The following is a 19,230-nucleotide window of genomic DNA, read 5'->3' on the forward strand; positions in this document are numbered from 1 at the left end:
ACACACATACAAAAAAGCTGAGAGGTTAAAAATCTGTTCAAATGCAACAGGATAGAAAAGATCAGGAACTCCAAATATCCATGATCCCTACATAATTTTACAATAATTATTTCCTGTATATCAACTGTGGGTTAAAAAGAAAAAGAAAAAAATAAAAGGAAGACAAAATAAAAGAAACACAGCTGCCGAGATCTATTTTGTCCCTTCAGTGAGAACAGTTTTTTTCATTAGACGGGAAAAGGTCTGCTTGCATGAGAAAATGGTACTGCCTGATGGGAGCTAGTTTTAGTGGAAAAGTGAGATAACAAGAAAAAAATGCCTGTAGAGGCCTCTGTGCATCTGAGGCATCCGGAACTACAAATGCTTTCAGACCCTGATCTTTTATCATTGAAACCTTGTGTGATCATTCAGTCTCCAAGCAGTCTGTTCTTGCTAGTTTGAGTTTGAAAAATGAAACAAGTGGTTACACGGTTGTATTTGACAAAACTTGTACAGAAGCTTGTCAGGTTTGCACAGGTTTCAGCAATTCCTAATTAGAAAAATGGAAGAAACTTATTTCCAATGACACAGCAAGCCACAGCCGTTGAAGTCCGTACAATTTAATTTCCCTGAGTCGGCAAGATCCCCCGGACTTTCAAAGAGAATCACCCTTATCACTGCTGCCTCTTTTTTTCTCTTGGGCCTGTGTTTGGGATCAGCTTCTCTAAGCTGCACCCAACAAAAATAATTAAAAGAGTAATATATTGTAATTACTACAAAGAGAAAGTATACTTACTGATGTGTACTACTACTAGTAGTAATACAATACACACAGAGCTATCTTCATTTTGAGCACTGCTGTCCTCCTGCTGCTTCTTAATGCAAAGCAGGTCATATTCATTTCTGGCAGCTCTTACAAAGCTTTCTGCTGCCACGGTCTGTCATCAGAAAATGTTATGTGCAGTTAACCCCAGCAAAAATTGTTATCTATCTATGATATTAAGCACAGGCACAAAACCATAAGAGCTCACATTTATTACAAACTAAAGTGAAGTAAAATTACAGGCTTAATTTGAAGGTGTCAGATTCTAATCTCTGAGACCTCCAAACTCCAACCTTTGCCTAATCCAGCAGTATTCCTGACCACTACAAATAGCAGCACATCTTAAGAATGTCAGCAAAGATGTCCTAATAATATTTTCCATTGCTTTTTCCTCCTTGAAGAATAGCAAGAGTGTTTTAATAGATAAATTTTCATTAGCAGGCTTTACAAATACCGGCAGGATTTTCAAAACCAGCACAGTGATCATCAATAAAGCTCATACAGATGTATTTCTGTGTTCATGAAGGAAACAACTGTTTGCTGAATTTAGGAGAATGAAATCTTCCTTGACATACAGACTGTGAACAACAACATATCGGCATGCCTGATGTGTATCAACAGTTCTTGTTAGATTTCATAGCTTCAAGGCTTATCAGACCATTTCTCTGCATTTCCCTGAACAGCGTTTGAGCCACAGATGTTGGAAAGAAAACAGACAGCAAATACACTGGAGAGTACAACAAATCCCCAGCTTCCAGTATAGACTTTGTCTATGTCCACTAAGACTGTATTCAAACAGTGAACAAAGTAAATAGCAAGCGGAGTTTGTCCAAAAATAGCTCTAAATGTTTTCAGTATAAAACATGTTAATGATAGATACATCATCCCTTTCTTGGTTTACACAGTTTTCTGCTAGGAGATTCAAGTCCTTAACAGTTTTCTCATTAAGAAATAAAACTTTTTCATAACCTGAGTGACTTTCACTACTAAGCAATAGGAACTGCTCTGCTAATATGGTTACGTATAAGGGGAACATGATTTGAAGGTTATATACAAGTTCAAAGCCCGTAACAATTCAGACCTGAGATGTAACCATGCAGCAGCTGACTTTGTAGTGAATAGGATCCTCTGTATTTATTCTTATCCCACATATTTTGGTGATAGGAATTTACAGGGTCTAACTTACATGTTGGCTTGTCAAAAATCTGATTTCATTATCATTCATATTCCAACCAAGTTTGACCTGAGCCGTAAATGATGTCTAATCTTACCAGAACCAGTTTTCCTGTCTGCTTATTCTTTTGCTTTCTGACGTTGACCTTGTTTATTAACCGATTCAATACATAATAGCTACACTCCTTGAAAGCCTTCTCAAACACATTATTCAAAGTTCTTTAAAATGTGAAGTTGGGGCTTTCAGTAGGATTTATTTTTACTATTATAAAGAATTAAGGAATATAATATTTCTGTGACAGGTATCAAGTCTATTTTATGAGCAGAGCATTTTACTGATTACTCAGAGATAGAAATAGAATATAGATTTGATAAAGATCTGTAATTTTTACTGATAAGCACTAAAACACTATTCCTGAACAAAACAAGTTTATTTAGTCCTAATCACAGCATACAACTTAACTGACAAAAGGTGATTTGAGGGCAGGGGAAATTTTCTAAATATAAAAAATTATTTCAGAAAATCATCTGGGGCTAAATTCAGGGGTGGAAAAATCTGGTGTTTGTGAAGTTTTATTTACAGATGTGATTATAAATATTTTAATGTGTGATTATATTTCCTGTACAATTTGGAAATTTACTTGTGCCTTCAAGCTGTAAAGTTTTGAATTACTGCAGCCTTTGTAAGCAAACAATTTCTAGAACAATGATGTTCTAACCACAGAGCCCAGGTTTGATTTTTATGTTTAGCTCCTCCTGATCCCTTTTAACTTCACCTAGCAGATGCAATACTCAGTTCCTGCAAGTGAGTTTATCCCTTTCTTTTTCAAGGAATAAATTTTTCATCCCTTGTCTGCACTTTGTAAAATATTTTTAGTCCATCACGATTCTTCTGAAGGTATTGCAAATTATAAAATAGAGCCAGACAATGAGTCCTATTCATTCATGCTGCGTCTTTGATAAGAGACTAGAGGTTAAGAATTTTCCATGGTAACAAGAATGGCTTAAGGGTCTTCTGACAGTAACATGATGGGTTCCAGTTTTAGTCATTCAGGAATAAATCTATTACTTTAAGAAAAGTTACTCTAAAGATACACATTCTTCAACTTCTCACACCAGGTGAGAAGGCCAATGTGCTACTGAGGGGTTATAACAGCCTGGCTCCGGAAAGAAAAATAGTCTTCGGGCTTGCATGTAAGACAAAAATGCCCATTTCCAAGAAACATCTGGCAGACACTTTCCAGTGTCTGCAGCTTTGGTAGGGAGGGGTCCAGAGAAAGGAGAGGTTTGTTGGGGGTGAAGAATTACAGCCACAGGTAAATGTATCTAATTTGGAGAAATTTGCACAGTTCATACAAATGTTCACTGTTGCTGTGATCACCTTAAAATGCCTGAAGTTAGTTACATGACTATGTGAAGCATTATACATTTTCTCATACAGCTTATTCTTATTATTTACTGGATTGGGCTGCTGTGAAAATGTAGGGTAATTATTCATCACAAAAATATTTATGGTCCTTCCTGACATCTGATAGCTTGATGTACTTATGCAGAGTAGTAACTGATTTTTTTAAAATATACAAAATTTCTGCACTTTTTGACAAGAACTGTAACTTAAAGAAAACACGTTCAGCTACACTACAATATCAAGCCTAATCACCGATAAATTAACATGCCAGTCATGACATTACCCAAAACCTCTCTGGATGGAGTTACCTTTTTATGAGTTAGTGCAAAAAGGGAAAATAAGTGGGACTGAAAAAATTACTATTTTTGAAGAGAAGGAAAGGTGGACACAACATATCTGCTACGGAATGACATTCTATTCCTTTAGGTACAGTAAATCCAATTAAATAGTTACATTTTAAAATCTTTATGAGCATCTTATTTATTAATGTCATCAACAGGCTGAAAAAAATGTAGGTTAGGTGTGGGGAGAGATTGGCTCTGCAAAGACATTACTTAAAAGCAATTTTTCTTACATGACTGAGCACATGTGCACACAGACTAGATAGTCACACTTTACAATGAGGTTACATTTATAAATTATTTATAAAGGGTTGGTAAACACTGTAAGCTATTACAGAATCCAAAGTCCATAGTTTTGTTATAACTATGTGTAACACCCTCAAGTAATGTGCAACCAAGTATAATTTATAAAAGTCATATCCATAGTATTGTTTATGATGTATATTAATCATTTATTAATCCTTCATGAACTATTTATAAATGCAATCTTAATGGAAAGCACGGCTGACTAGTTACTTCATTGCACTAGCTGCATGGCAGTTAAAGGTTGCAGGCCTCTGCCCCTCCTTTTTAACAAGCTAAGCAGTCTTTAGACAAGGCAGCACTCACTAGCTGGTTCCTTACAGACTCCTAGGAAGTTAGAAATCTGAGAGAGGCATTACAAAGATATTTTGCTTGTAAGCAAATGTACAGAATCCTTTGTTTACATCTCCAATATTTCAGTAGAGCCACCACAGGTCTGCTTCACGGGGTCCGTGAGACAAAACTCCTTGCAGATGACCCACACATATTAAAATCTATGAAGTCTTGGTTCCTGAGGACTCTTGTATAGTTTGGTACATCACACCACCAAAATATAAGCCATATTTCTAGGAACTGAGCAGAGGAGGGTTGCTGTGTAAATGTGCACGTCCATCAGTCCTTATGGTTTCCTCAGGAAAATGGGCAATATAACAGAAATTACTGCTGTTGTCTAGGATGCCATAAGGTCTAGGAGGAGACCCTGGCTTGCAGGATTATTCTTCTGCTCCAAAGCAATTCTGTCTGCCAAGGTACAGCTACTTGTGCTTGTTGCAGGCAAGCTCCACTAAATTTCATGTGACAGTGCAGTTTTATCTCTGCTCATTGCTTCTTTACGCATCCTGTGAAATCTCTTGCTGAGGCATTTGATACTGGAGCACTGTCCCAGCACATTAATTCTTCATTTGTTCTTTTGCAGGAAACAGATCTCATTCTGACCTTTAATATCTCAATGCATCGTTCTTGGTGGATGGAGAATGGGCCAGGCTGCACCGTGACCTCAGTAACCCCAGCCCCAGACTGGGCACCAGAAGATCACCGTTATATCACGGTCTCGGGGTGTTTGCTTGAATATCAGTACATAGAAGTGGCTCACAGTTCTCTTCAGATCTTCCTCGCAGTAAGTGTTTACAGATAGCTTCACTTCTACCACCTTTATTAGATATCTTCTTGCAGAACATCATTACCAGAATAGCAGAGTATTGTGGCATTCATTCACAAACCCTGGCTCTAAGTGTTAGTTCTGTTATGAAACTGTTTTCTTGAAGATACTTGAAGACACCAGTGCATGAAAAGCCCTAACACATATATTTATTGCTGTGAGAGCTGCTGACATGACACACCGTTTTTCTGACCTCCATTTTGACCACTGACATCACCACAAATCATTTATAGCAGGTTACATTCAAATTACACTATATGTTGTGACATAATAAGAAGTTACAGCTATTACTGTGAAAGATGAATATAAAATAAAAGACAAAATGAAGGAGAAATTTTCAACAGTAAAGCCAGATTCACTGATCAGCTCACAGGACTCAAAACTGACCGATTTGTCTTTAACCATAGTAATCAATACACGCTGGAGGAGAATGGGAAAGGTTCTTCCCAAAAGACTAAAATGTTGTATGAAAATCAAAACCAGAAATCTTAAATCTTTTTAGGAAGATATGAGTCCATTCTTACACTGCAGAAAATTTATAAGGAATAAGAGCATCTTGTTTGGGGGGAAATTGATAGGTTTTTCAATCATATTTACCTGTACTAATCACTTTGTCTTGTGTTGTCTCCGACCTAGGTGAAAAGATGACATAAGCAATGAATTCATTACAGTGAATGATAATCTGCATTTTTATGTTTGCTCTAGTGATACATACATGTTTATGCCCAGGTGGAGATATATAAGACTGCAAATAAAACTGTTACTATACATATAAATTGGGATCAGTGCCTCGGTACATGACTCCCTCTATGTAAATTTTTGTTCAAGAGATTCCAGTGTTTTGTCCAAAGAGGGACAATACTGGCAAAAGAGAGAGGAAATTTGGTTAGCCAGATCCAGAAGTTAATGTAAGGCAGTTGGACGTTCCATAATATATAATGTGGCCCTCACCTACTGAAAAAATGAGCAGGTTTTCCATCTATTCCCCAACCTAGCTGTCAATGCTAAGTACCAGGTGAGTTCAGGAAAATGTATCTGTGTCAATACAACTCTGCAGGGCTCACATGTAAAGGATTGGTGACTGATTCTTCTGAAATCCCAGGTATCTCCCTCTGGTGGAGCCATCCCAGGTCTTTTCCATGCTTCTCAGCTTGCAGCAGAACAAAGGGACCCTGACCAAGTAGGTATCGAGGCAGGCACTAGATAGGTTTGAAAAACAAAAGCGGCCCTTTTTCCAGATAGTTCACACCTGCAATTTTGACAAGCTACAACTGGTACAAAAGAGACAAAGAGAAAAGTGCAACAAAATCAGTGTGAATAAGTAAAAAAGATTAAAAGAGCTTTACAATTCTATTTACAAACAATTGTTATCGCTCAAGCTTAGCTAATAGAACCATGGAATCATTTCAGCTGGAAAAGACCCTTAAGATCATCGAGTCCAACTGTAAATCTAACACTGCCAAGTCCACCACTAAACCATGCCCCTAAGCACCACATCTATATGTCTTTTAAATACCTCCAGGGATTTTGACTCAACCACTTCCCTTGGCAGCCTGTTCCAATGCCTGACAGCCCTTAGAAATTTTTCCTAATACCCAATCTAAATGTCCCCTTGGTGCAATCTGAGGCTGTTTCCTCTTGTCCTATTGTTACCTGGGAGAAGAAACCAACACCCACCTCTGCAATGTAGCTGCAGAGGTAGCTGCAGAGCACAATAAGGTCTCCCCTCAGCCTCCTTTTCTGCATGCTAAACCCCCCCCAGTTCCCTCAGCCGCTCCCCGTACGACCTGTGCTCCAGACCCTGCACCAGCTCCGTTGCCCTTCTCTGGACACGCCCGAGTCATTCAATGTCCTTTTTGGAGTGAGGGGCCCAAAACTGAACACAGGAATCGAGGGGCGGCCTCCCCAGTGACGAGTACAGGGGTCAGATCCCTTCCCTGTCCCTGCTGGCCACGCTATTGCTGACACAAGCCAGGATGCCATTGGCCTTCTTGGCCCCCTGGGCACACTGCTGGCTCCTGTTCAGCCAGCTGTCAATCAACACCCCCAGGTCCCTCTCTGACTGGCAGCTCTCCAGCCACTCCTCCCCAAGCCTGTAGCGCTGTTGGGGGTAGTTGTGGCCCAAGTGCAGGACCTAGCACTTAGCTTTGTTGATACAATTGGCCTTGGCCAATCAATCCAGTATGTCCTGATCCCTCTGTACGAGTCTTTCTACCCTCAAGCCCTCCAAAGGAGATATCCAGACTTATTTTTTCTGCGTTATTTTTTTGTATGTAATGAGTGATGAACAAGGAACTCAATAAATATATATTTCAAGATCAATTTTCCTTCTAATGCAACAAGGTTTTTTGTGTGTCCATGCCTAAATAGAGTTGTGTTTCTAGATAAAGTCATTCTTTGCAAGCCAGGGGAATGGTTCAGAATAACAAACCATTGGTAATCTGCTAGTTGTAGCCAACTAAATCTGCTTTTATATCTCAGTTCATGTTACTGTAAATATTACTATCATAGCTAAAGAACTTCACAGTATAAGTATGGGTCAATTTCCCAAACCTGATGCTTGCAGCTTTACTGTTTACATAATTTTCACATTTCCAATTGCGGACATGGGGTTCTTTTTCTAATATAAATGCTAGCATAAATTCACTATCATGATATATATAGTGAGAAACAGGGGAATTACCTGGTATTGCTCGGTCACATATGACACAAAGTTAGAAAAACAGATAATGTTTGGTTTTCAGCAAATGAGCTCTCAACAAACCCAAGCCTTAGGTCAGATTTATCTCCAGTTAGCAGAAATAAATTAATCTTTCCTTTCCAGTTTCTTTCATGACCACTTCAGTGGATATTGCACTTTAACTGTAAAACTATAATTTGCAGTCTACAAATTGGTTACTTACTTTCTATTTGTACTTCTGTATGTTCATGACAATGATCAAGCAAATGTTGATCTTGGCTTTTTCACAGACTGGTGACACTGCAATATGTTTTTAAGGATGTTTTCTCCTGCCTACAGATAGAAAGTTACAAAGACATTCAACGTCATTGAAGACCACTTATATCGGTCTTTGAAAACATTATATTGAGCATATTTTGTACAGCTTGCCAGTAAGCTCACAAGGAACCCAGCTACAGAGGGTTAGGCTTCACATAGATGTGATATTTGCTATGGATTACTTAGTGGAAAGAGTATGACAGCCAAGATAAAAGCTATAAAACTCCCATGGCTAATACTTTCTATAAAGCAAGTCTGAAGGTGGGCTGTGGAATATTTCAAGGATTGCAGACAGATACTCTGATGAGGAGGTGCAAAATGCTCAGTTTCCAAGAGACTTTCTCTCCCCAGAGGAACGTGTCCTAGAAGCAAATAACACCAGATTTTGAACTACACAAATGCTGCTGCTAATTTTCTGCAAGTCAACAGAGATTGTAGGGTTTTTGAGAGTGAAATTTTGGAGCATTTTCATTTCTCCTACCGCTTAATCAAAGTGGAGCTTCCAGTTGCTTCCCAGAGGTCAGAACACTCCCCAGCGTGTGGTTGTGTTCATTGAGTAATACAGGCCTTAGAGACTAAAGAGAGACAGATGTAATGATGCACAGGTATTTTGCCAACTTCTCCTGAGGAGTGGATTTTGCTGAAGATAAACAACTGGACAAAATTGCTAGTCTAGCTCATACTGAAGAAGTAACAAAAGTTTCAGTCTGGTGGTCTCTATACTCCAACCTGCTGAATGCTCATGGTTTAGAAAATGTTCAAAATTGGGAAAAATTGTCTGAGAATTAATGTGTTTGAGAAAATGCTCTGATAAAACAAGGATTATCCCAATTTGGGTATTTAGCATTTATGTATGCAATGCAAGGCTGGAATAACCCTCAGTGGTAATAGGGGCTGCAAAGAAGCCACAACTGCTCCTTTGTCTCATGACACAGAGCACTTAGCGTATTGAGTGATGCTGGTGGAAGATTACAGCCTCTGTAGAGCCTATCAGTAAATTAATCCTTGTGTTAGGATATAAAAAATGACCATATAAGGCACATTTATATCTGGTTTTGTAGCCATTCCCATGTCAGCGCATTACTTCTTGCTCAGCTGCTGTCTGGGTTTTTTTTTCCTGTTTATGGAAAGCTATTTTGAAAAACTTCCACTGATTTTTCACTCAGTTATTGTGGTAGTTGCCTCTCTGAAGTGGTAGGCCACCAAAATCTCAGTGCCACACACCATGCTTGTCAGTTTTTACTCTGTGCTCCATAACAATACCTCCCTTCTGGTTCTTTTGAGACTGAGTTACATTGGTATCATTTTATCTCTATATCTTACCATCTTCCTCCAACAAGTTAAAAAGAGAGACGTGTTCAGACTGAAGAAGGGAATATGCGAGGGAGGAGAATCTCTTTCATTCTTAAGTGTAGCTTTGCAGCCTGCAGTGCCGCAAAATAAACAAACATTTTTTGGGCACCACCTGCAGCACACAGCTGTATGGAGCTGAACAGAACTGCTAAGGATGTGATTTTTTTTCTGTTTCGTATGAAACCCTGGGGTCTGGGAAAACATGTGGAGAAGGTATTTGTATGGAACAACTCCATCTTCTCTTGTCCTCCCCAATTCTTGGCAAATAACATAGGTGAATCTATAAAGGTGAGATCTTAGCTTCATTGTACTTTGACAACAACAGTAATTTATTTAATGCTATGCTAATATATAGGAAAAAAAAAATGCATCGTTCCAGCCACAGCTAGTTAATTTGTTTTGTTGCACAAAGCTAACCCTCAATGCAGCCTGTGCTCACATACTGGGCCAGATTCTTCACTCGACTCTTCTCTCCCAGAGAAGTCACATTTACAGACCTGTGACATCTTGAGCACCTGGATCATCCAATATGCTCTGCAAGGACCACAACTCTGCCTGTCCTTGGTGCCTACATATTACCAACATGGACTGGTCTGGTGATGGCTTGGATACCCATATGCTCCATACAGTAAAGTGTCCTTATGTGCTTAATGGTTATTGATTCTTGCTGCTTACACCAGCGAAGCTATTTCATTTTCAGGACCCCTGGGTTATCAAAGATAGATATACTTAAATTACTGATCTCTGGAGAGATTTGTTCCAGGTAAAGAATGAGGTCAGTGGTACTAATGGAGATTTGATTTGCTACTGGTTTGTGAAATTTGAATTGCATTCTGTATAATATTTACAGAGTGGAGGCTGAATTAAAGTCTCCACCCGCCCTTAAACAATAGGACGGATAGCTGCCACTTCACGATGGCAGTGCCAGGGAGGGACACAGTGTAGGGTATATACCCCTGCTAACCTTGGCATGGCATGTCAGTGCTTAAGGTGCTTGGTGGCTCTATGTATAAATAGTATATACAGCCCAACTTTTTACTCACACAGCTAAAAAAGGGTCACAAGCCACAATTTCACAGGCACCCACACCCACTAATGTCTAATTCTAGCTACAGATTTTTTTTATAATTTTTTTTCCTTGGCACTTTTTATTGAACTCTTGTCTTATAACTGAGGTGGAAATCTTTTCAGTTCAGGCCTCAATCTGTGGTTCAGGTCAGTGGGTTCTGCTTCCAGGTCTGCCACAATGTCCTTGACAAAGTTCATCTCTCTGTGCCTCTGCCCAAGCGCTTCAGAGAGGAAAGCATGCCTAAATTTTTTATGTTCAGTTTATAAGACACTGTACCATTTGCATAGATAGGGATCTCTCAAATCTCTCAAAAAGCCTCTAAATGTTGATGACACCCACTACAGTAAAGGCCTTTGTGTGGTACAAGGAAATTATAATAATGGTAATTGCATTTCATACAGAAATGGAGCTCTGATTCTCTACATCTTCCTTCTGCCTGTGTTTTACTCTTTGATTATGCATGACCTGCCCTCACTCCCAGAAGGCTGTTCTTGCAAAAGTTGACAAATTAAAATCCATTTGTAGATTAAAACTCTGAAAATATGCAAATAAAAGATCAGCCTTGGAGATAAGTGTGACAGAATTACATATCTATTTGCCAACGCAGGATTAAAAGTATTTATTATGCTTGCCTTTTTACTCCTCACTTACACACTCACAAGTCTATTGATTTTAGTGGAACTAAGTGCCCGAGTTATGGGAATAAGACTAATGTGAAGGCATCACCTTAGCTAATTTGGGTTTTAGTTATATAGCCCTCGAAAAGATGAACTGTGTAATATTATTCCAGTAAAACGAGTGGGGAAAAAGCATTTCTTATGTACTGTATCTACATTATTGATGGTAACTTACATACCAAATAAATAAAACCATAAGTAAACTATTACACAAAGTATTGACCATTTTCATAGTGATCCTGTCCACTGACTTTTATGAGCCCTACATTAGTCTTAATTTCTATTTGTTCCTTCCTGTATTTATACTTGAGTATATGCTTCATGAAATCATTAAAATTATTATTTCATGCTTTAAAATTTGTAATATGTAATTATCTATCCATACGAGTTACGGTAAATGTATACTATTTGGGGTTCTGAAAAGTCTGCATCATGCATAATACCTTTCAAGCTCTGATGCTGTCAGATTGATTTAAAACATCACAAAGCATAACTGTTATTAAGATGCAATAATACAGCTATGCAGTTAAGATGCCAGCTTCAAAATCTCTGCTCTGTTGCAAACTTACAGTATGACCTTTAACTTAATTCATGCCAATTATTGTCCATACTATACAAATAATGGTTCTTAAATATTTCGGAAAGATGTTGCCAGAATAATTCTATTAAACATTGCAAGGTAATCAAATATTACAGAGAGGTGGTCCATGTGTGTATTTAAGCACTTGGAACAGTAGAATAGCATTAATGTTCCCTGCTTCTCTCAAGGATTAATGATAATTAGAATAGAGTACTCTTAAAATCCTTAATGTTAGCACAGCACAGGTGACATTAAATAGTCTCATGTCCTTGTGGAGAGATGGGAGTAGTGAGTAATCATGTACTCTCTTAGGGATTTCTTTATGAGACTGTCAATTTGTGGTTTAGACCCACATGTTTCTAATGGTATATCACTTAAAAGCCCCCAACAGGGCTGAGGACAGTATGATTGCAAAGCAAAGCAGCAGTTCCTGTCCAAAAATCCTAACCTGCAAAGTACAGAACAAGCCAGCCAACCCATATAGGCAGAAAAGAGGGGAAAGACAGGAAAACAGAGAGGGAATACTAGTTTGCAGTTTCAGTGCACCTCCTGTTTGACAATTGTCAGCTTTTTCGTAGACGTGATTGAAAAGCCCTAAGAAGGGCTGTGAACCAGAATAATAAGTAAACTTTGCACTGTCTGGTGGAAATTTCTCCTAAAAGGCAGCAAAAGAGGAAAGTGTGTGAAAGATGGAAATTTATTAAGTGGCTGCCAACAAGCTGGTGGCTCATCAGCGGTGCACTCATACTGACAGGAGGGGACAAGTCAGGTGGCACAACCCACAGAGAGCTTTGCATGTGAACGGAGTACTTGAATTTCACTGGAAAAAAAACTAAGGAGAAAAAATGTAGGGATAAACCAAGCTGTGAAAAATCATCTCTGCAGTAGCCTTCCAGATGGGCTGAATCTAGACTGGGACGTTGGTCAAGAGCAAGGAGAGAACATGACACACTTAGAGACAGGATGCTCCTCTGAAGTTGAGACTCAGTGAGAGATCAGGAGGGCATCAGCAGGACAACAGAGGTTAAAGGAACAGAGAGCTTGTAAAACTCCTGCATTTAGATCAGGAGAGGGAAACAAGCCCCCTGTAAGGGAAAAATACATTCTATCTCTTTTCTATCTCTTTTTCCTTTTTCTTTTTTTTTTTTTTTTTTTTTAATTTTTTTAATTTGGGAAGACATTGATGAGACCTGAGCAGAGAAAAAGACTAGTAGTTCTTCCAGAGACACCATCAAATGACAGAGCAGAACTAAAAGAAGCGAGCAGTGGGTGTAAAACATGTGGGTATATGAGCAGGACAGACTGCATGATAGGAGGAGGGGCAAATAGGAATACATGAAAAATAAAAGCTGGTTAACTAATGACATCATTAGGAATGAGGCAATAGCAAAAGGGTGTTTCCATGGATCCCAAAATATGCATGAGTGGAATCAAACAAAACATAAGTTGGCCCTGGCTTGTCCAGGTTGAAATGCTAAAAGCAAACAGGCATGTCCTTTTGTCAGAGCTACAAAGACTCAGGGCAAGGAACAATCTAAAAACTTTTACTGTATTAGAGGTCTTCACTGAGTTCAGATGGATAATAGTAATCTTTTAGAAAGTGTTACCAGTTGATGTAGGCTTTGGTTCTGCTAATAAATGAGCATATGTCATTCCTGTGCTCAAAATACAACAATGTGATATGCTGGGGCGGAGGTGGGGGGGGGAAGAATATAAAGATCAGATCTACTTGCTGCTAGTGCTAAAAAGCTAAAGCTCTTGCACATCTGACCCTCAAATGTAGGGTCACTGGATTCTTAATTTTCCAGTCCTCAGTTCCTTTGTGCTGACCAAAAGTGGCATATAGTACATCTATTTGCAGTAATAAGCCTGATGCCATCTTCCTTTCTAGTCAACACAAAGGCCTTCAGTTCCACAGGAAGCACATCTTGCATACAAAACCTCTTGCTCAGAATTACCCTTGCTAATTTTGTTTCCCCACCTCCCTTTTGACAGCAATCTCCACCTCTTCCACACACATACACTCATTCACATACCTTGCACATGGGCTGCCTCCTCCTCTGCTTGTGGAGTGGTGAGAATATTTATACGTGAGAAAGGAGACAAGAGCTCGTATAATCAAATTTTGACTCTTTGACCCTAATGGGGAAAAATAACATTATTTAATTAAGGTGGAGTTCCTTTCTAGGGCAACACAATGATTGAAAGAAAATTGATTCTTAATGATATAGATTGGTACTTTAGAAAGACTGTTTTTTCACTGCAGGACTGGGCAAAATCGGCACAATGGGAAGAAGGTATGAATCATTCTAAAATGCTAATTTAATAACACTGTCGTGCCATGTTAGCAGAGAACCAACATCAGGTTCAAGCATCTTTGACATTGCCTCAGAGCACAGTATATTGCTGTTTCTCTGTTTGACAATAACGTTAGAGCATATGTCATTCGTGTTTTAAAGGATGACTATAAGAGATTTCTTTATGCCTACATGTGTTGTCTGTTGTTGCTTCTATGAAATTTTACTTGCATTTCTTCGCTACTCCTTGCAGAAAACTGAATTGTACACATCAAAGCATAAATGGTTTTTTAATGAGCAGGGAGATTTGTCGGTAGAACTGTACTCATCCATTTCCCTAAAGCCTTCCCTTCTTAATGAACTGGGCTCATATAAAGCAAAGTTATATGATAATTGTTTGAAAACCAGTTTGCTCCGACTCAGTGGAAAGAAGTCAGCTTTAAATAGAGTTACCTGACCAATGCACACAGGATTGTCTCTGGAAGATTTATTTCCCTGATGGAATGAAAGGCAACAGCACCAGCATGAGCTGAGACTGGAAGCAGTTCTGCCTCTCACAGGTCCTCTTGCACTAGCAAAGGCAAACACTGTTTTTGGGGGGGAGCATCGGAATTGTGATAACCGAGAGCTGAACATTAAACTCATTACTTTGAGGCCTGAAGGAAGGTTCCTTAGAATTTTGTTTTGACCATCTCATATGTATTCCTTCACACAGGGGACTCTGATTCTGGCTGACCCTGTAGGGTAGATAGCTATACGATACAGCAATGAGATTATGGTTCCCCAGGTTCAGTGCCTCATGGCTGTCTTGGGGCTATGTGATGCTGGTGGTACTGTGCTGACTGGTGATGCTGACTTGCTGACTTGCTTCCTTTCACAGTTGGGATTTAAATTATTCCTCAGTTCTGGTACTAACAAAGTCCTGTTACTGTTTTTATGACACTGTCATAGCGTAAGAGCTGCATGTAAACACTTTTCAGCTATACACAGGTCAGATGCCTTGGACTGGGGTCTTTTTGCCTAGTTTTGATGACCTTGTACAGGTTTTTCATGTTTTGAAGAGATTCTGGACAAAGAGTCTAGTCCATTAGATTTTCTTTCTCTACAAGTGGATTTGTATAGTAGAGAAACCAAATTACATGTGCTTTAGATGTAAGAATAATATTAAGAATAGGAATAACAATAAATAGCACAAACCTTTTTAATCATAAGTATTCCATTACAACATGTAATTAAACAAAAATTATTCCCTCTTTATACTGAAAACTCATAGTCAAGTGTCAGGTTCACCAGCCCCATTCCTGAGATAATACTGAAGATACAACAAATACCTGAATGCTGCTCCTTAGAAATATTAAGAAAACATCCGCAGTACAGATATACCTCAGTATCACAATGTTCAGTATTCTTGCTGATATGACAATACCACCTTATTCTGCCCTACATAAATGTGACAGCTATTATTTTGCCATTTTGCTCCACACTCCATAAAGAACCTCCAGTTCTGGAAAAAAAGTCCTCAGTTCATGACTTAAGGTATTTTATTCCTGAATATAATAGATAAAGTGATAAAACAGCCAACTGCCTCACTTACTTATGAAGATAATGTATTAAAAAAAAAAAAAAAAAAAAAAAAGCTGAAAAGGTCAGTAATATTCCTGGGTTTTAGCTAAGGCTTTCAAATTTGTGTCGAAACTTGTAAAGTATGCTTTATATAGTATACCTCAGGTTTCAATTTTGTGTGCTGTTAGCACAGCTTCCTGTGCAAAAGATGAACTGAGCACATAAAAATATAGCATTGTCTATGAAAACATAGAATTACCTGCTTTGCAGCTTTAGTCATGACAATTCTGGTCACAATACCATGGTTCAGAAAATCTGTTAAATTCACCAGAGACAAACAATATCAGCAACTGCGACTGTACCTGTATTGAAGGTACTGCTCAATGAAGATTTCCTAGATTTCTATAATACAAGTCAAGTGCTTCTGGTAGAGTTAACTACCCCACTAAAAACACTATGCCTAGGGAAAATAGAAATCTAGGAAGAATTTTGATTCCCCTTAGTTTTAGAGTGTAATTTTTTCCCTCATTTTCTAACACAGACAGCATTATAAGATTTTTGCCTTCCAGAAAAAATGTAACTAGCTTTCTGTGGCAACTGTGTACCCTAGGACCATTAGAATAAGTGTCCAAGGCAGGTCAAGAAAACGGGGTGAGAAAACTGCTCATATTATTTTTGATGACTGAAGTTTCTTGTGTAATATCAGAGGTAGTGCTGATTGGGAATTTTCTGAAGAAACAAAATTCTTTTGGAAAATGCATCAGCCCTAAAATGTTTGTCTTAACATAACCTTGTCAGTGAACTTCATTTAAAAGTGTAGGCAAGTGATGATTAACGTAGTACCTTGTTTCCTACTAGTTTTCTCAGCTGACTGCTTGGACTCTGGATTTCATGATACACTTATTCTTGGACAGAAGACATCCTAAAAATTGCCACATGATTATCCATAATGTTTAACTTTTGCTACAGTCCATGTTAATCTTTTGGCCCAGACCCGCTATCACTGTCCCAGACATTGTCAAGGCATGGGTGCAGGGGTAGCACAAACCAGGGATCATCTGGGATAACCAGTTTGGATCTGTTCATCTTGTTATGGGGGATAAAACAGCTTATCTATGTGAACACAAGCTCTGCTATACCATTTGTCCTGTAGATCAGAAGACAGGCTCTGGGTAATTTCAGTTGCTACTATGTCTATACTACACTTCTGTACATGCACAGTGCTACGGCAGTTACACAGGTAGAGTCTGTGTTCCCAAAGAGTTATAGTAATACCAACACTAACTAGAACTCCAGCTAGTGTTTGAGTCATGCTGTGGCCCCACAGCTTGGAGGTCAGGAAAGGAACATAAATTGTAACCTAATAATGTGGGAGGAAAAATCATTATTAGTAGGAAAAATCCTAATTTTTTAGTGCTTACAAGGCATGCAAAATAATGTGTATATTAGAGAAAGATCCTCTGTAGACATGTCCTGAGGATACTGAGCTCACTAACTTCTGCAGTGCTGAAATTCTAGGGAGAGAAGAGTCTGAGATAAATTTTTGTTGCAAATTTGCTGAAGCGTCCACCTGAAGCTCAGATTTTAAATGACAGGTAATATTCATTAGAAAAATCTGTCATTGTTCCATCCAACTGAAGAAAATTACTCTCCTTTGTAATCAGGGGTAATCTGCACATATTCTCGGTAGACACCAGGCAGTTCTCACCACTTCTTCAATAGACGCTTTCTTCAGCAGTGGTCGGACAGGTTGAGAGCACATTCGTGCACCACTGATGTGTTTGGGGGGCTTTCAAGGTGTACTCCTTAGCAGCATCATTCACCAAGACAGCAGCACTGTTGAGATACCAGTCTTTCAGTTCGACTGCTTGAAACTGATTGACATAGAATGATTAATGTTTTCAAAACCCATAGAGCAGATTTTTTTTTTTTTTTCCAAGCAGGCAGCATTCTTTTAACTCTACCCTTGAGCTCTACCAACTTAACCTCCATTCTTTTCTGAACAGGGTAAAGGAAATAGCTATTTCTTTATATATACAAATTACTAATGAAATGTTGGGACTTTTCCTCTGCTTTATTTCATTTTTGGATGTCTGGGTTTTCTGTGAACAGATCAGTCATGTATGCATAGTCACAACCTGAGGAAAAAAAAAGCATCTGCAAAACCACAGGAGCGTTTGTCTGCTGGTAATGATTGTTGCCATAGATGGGAATTCAACATTGACATGACAGAATTTATTTTCCTTATATGTAGACAATGATCAAGTAGTGACATCTGGAATCTACCCCAGAGGTTCAAGTCAATAAAATATTAATAGCTGCCATTTCCAGCAAGGAGGGTATAACAAGAGCACAGCAGAGGAATCTCCAACATTTTTGCGCCTATTATTCTTCCAAATTAGTTAACCATTTCCCCTTCCACATACTCTTCTCCTAAAAATTAGAACAAATAATCCTGGGAATGAGACAGAATTTCCTGTCTCCGATTAGGTAAACTGCACGCAAATAGCCCCACTTTCTGTGAGTGCTCTGTTGGGAAGTGGCTACTGACAAGGGGCTGGATCCTCTGGTCCTCCACACTCCCAGTGAAGCTGGGAGGAGTGCGGAAGACTGCACACAGCTGATTCACAATGAAAACCAAACAAGAAATCAAGGTGATGCCGGGCAGTCTCATCTGAAGCACTCACCATTTTATGAAATTGCCAACGCTTTCCTTAGTAATTGAATTCAGTGTATTCAGACATGACAAGCAGGGAGAGTAGGTGGAAGGGAAGGACTGTTGAGTTTTGCTTCAGACAATCCCGTTCTTACCATTCTTCTCATTCAGTAAGTAAGTATTAATAGTCACTTATGCATGAGAAGAAATAATGAGATTTAATGAATCTCCAAAGATCAACTACTTCATAAAAGCAAATGCCACACTTTTATCAGTTAAAGGCCTCCAAGTCCAACATCAGCAGCTGAGGGAATTTTTATTTTAAAGCAAATTGCACCCAGTTTCGGTAAATTATCATAGAATGATTACTCGACTTTTATCTAGTCAATATTATGTCTCCCTAGTGAACTGTTTTATTGTCAGTATGTCTGCTTCAAAACATGTCTTCCCTAGAAAGCACTCCTTCATTCAGCTTCTGCCACTGGAAGCAGGCAACAGCTTGAAACTAGCAGCTGCTCTTGAACAAAGCAGGTAGAGATGCAGAAAGGCTGCCGAATCCATAACAATAAGCACATCATGACATAATTACAGTAAATCTCCAGAGTGGTCTGTGCACACAAAATGCCATATGTTTTGCGTAGAGGAAGTGTGCGTTAGTACAACCATAGTATAGCACAGGCATTTTCCATAGTAGTCCTGTTAGTATGAAATTGAATTTTTATCTCGAAAATTAGCATTGACAGAACAGAGGATAGTATTTGAATGGTCAGCTAGTTAGACTGGAGGAATATGGTTAATATCCTGAAGGGCAAAAGCATGTCATAGAAAGGTTTGGGGGGGGGGGGGGGGGG

General features: G+C 38.9%; 1 protein-coding gene across 2 annotated transcripts in view; it reads left to right on the forward strand.

Moving 5' to 3' along the window:
* Positions 1-19,230, forward strand: part of NKAIN2 (sodium/potassium transporting ATPase interacting 2) — a 456,467-nt gene that overhangs the window by 365,441 nt on the left and 71,796 nt on the right. For both annotated transcript variants that reach the window (XM_026845887.1, XM_026845889.1), the window contains one exon: positions 4,944-5,144. In XM_026845887.1, coding sequence (XP_026701688.1) covers positions 4,977-5,144 — 168 coding nt within the window. In that variant the 5' untranslated portion in view covers positions 4,944-4,976. The remainder of the gene's footprint in view (positions 1-4,943; positions 5,145-19,230) is intronic.

This window comes from Athene cunicularia (genome assembly GCF_003259725.1).
Source record: "Athene cunicularia isolate RWA chromosome 3 unlocalized genomic scaffold, athCun1 chr3_part1, whole genome shotgun sequence".
In the NCBI taxonomy this organism is placed as follows: Eukaryota; Metazoa; Chordata; class Aves; order Strigiformes; family Strigidae; genus Athene; species Athene cunicularia.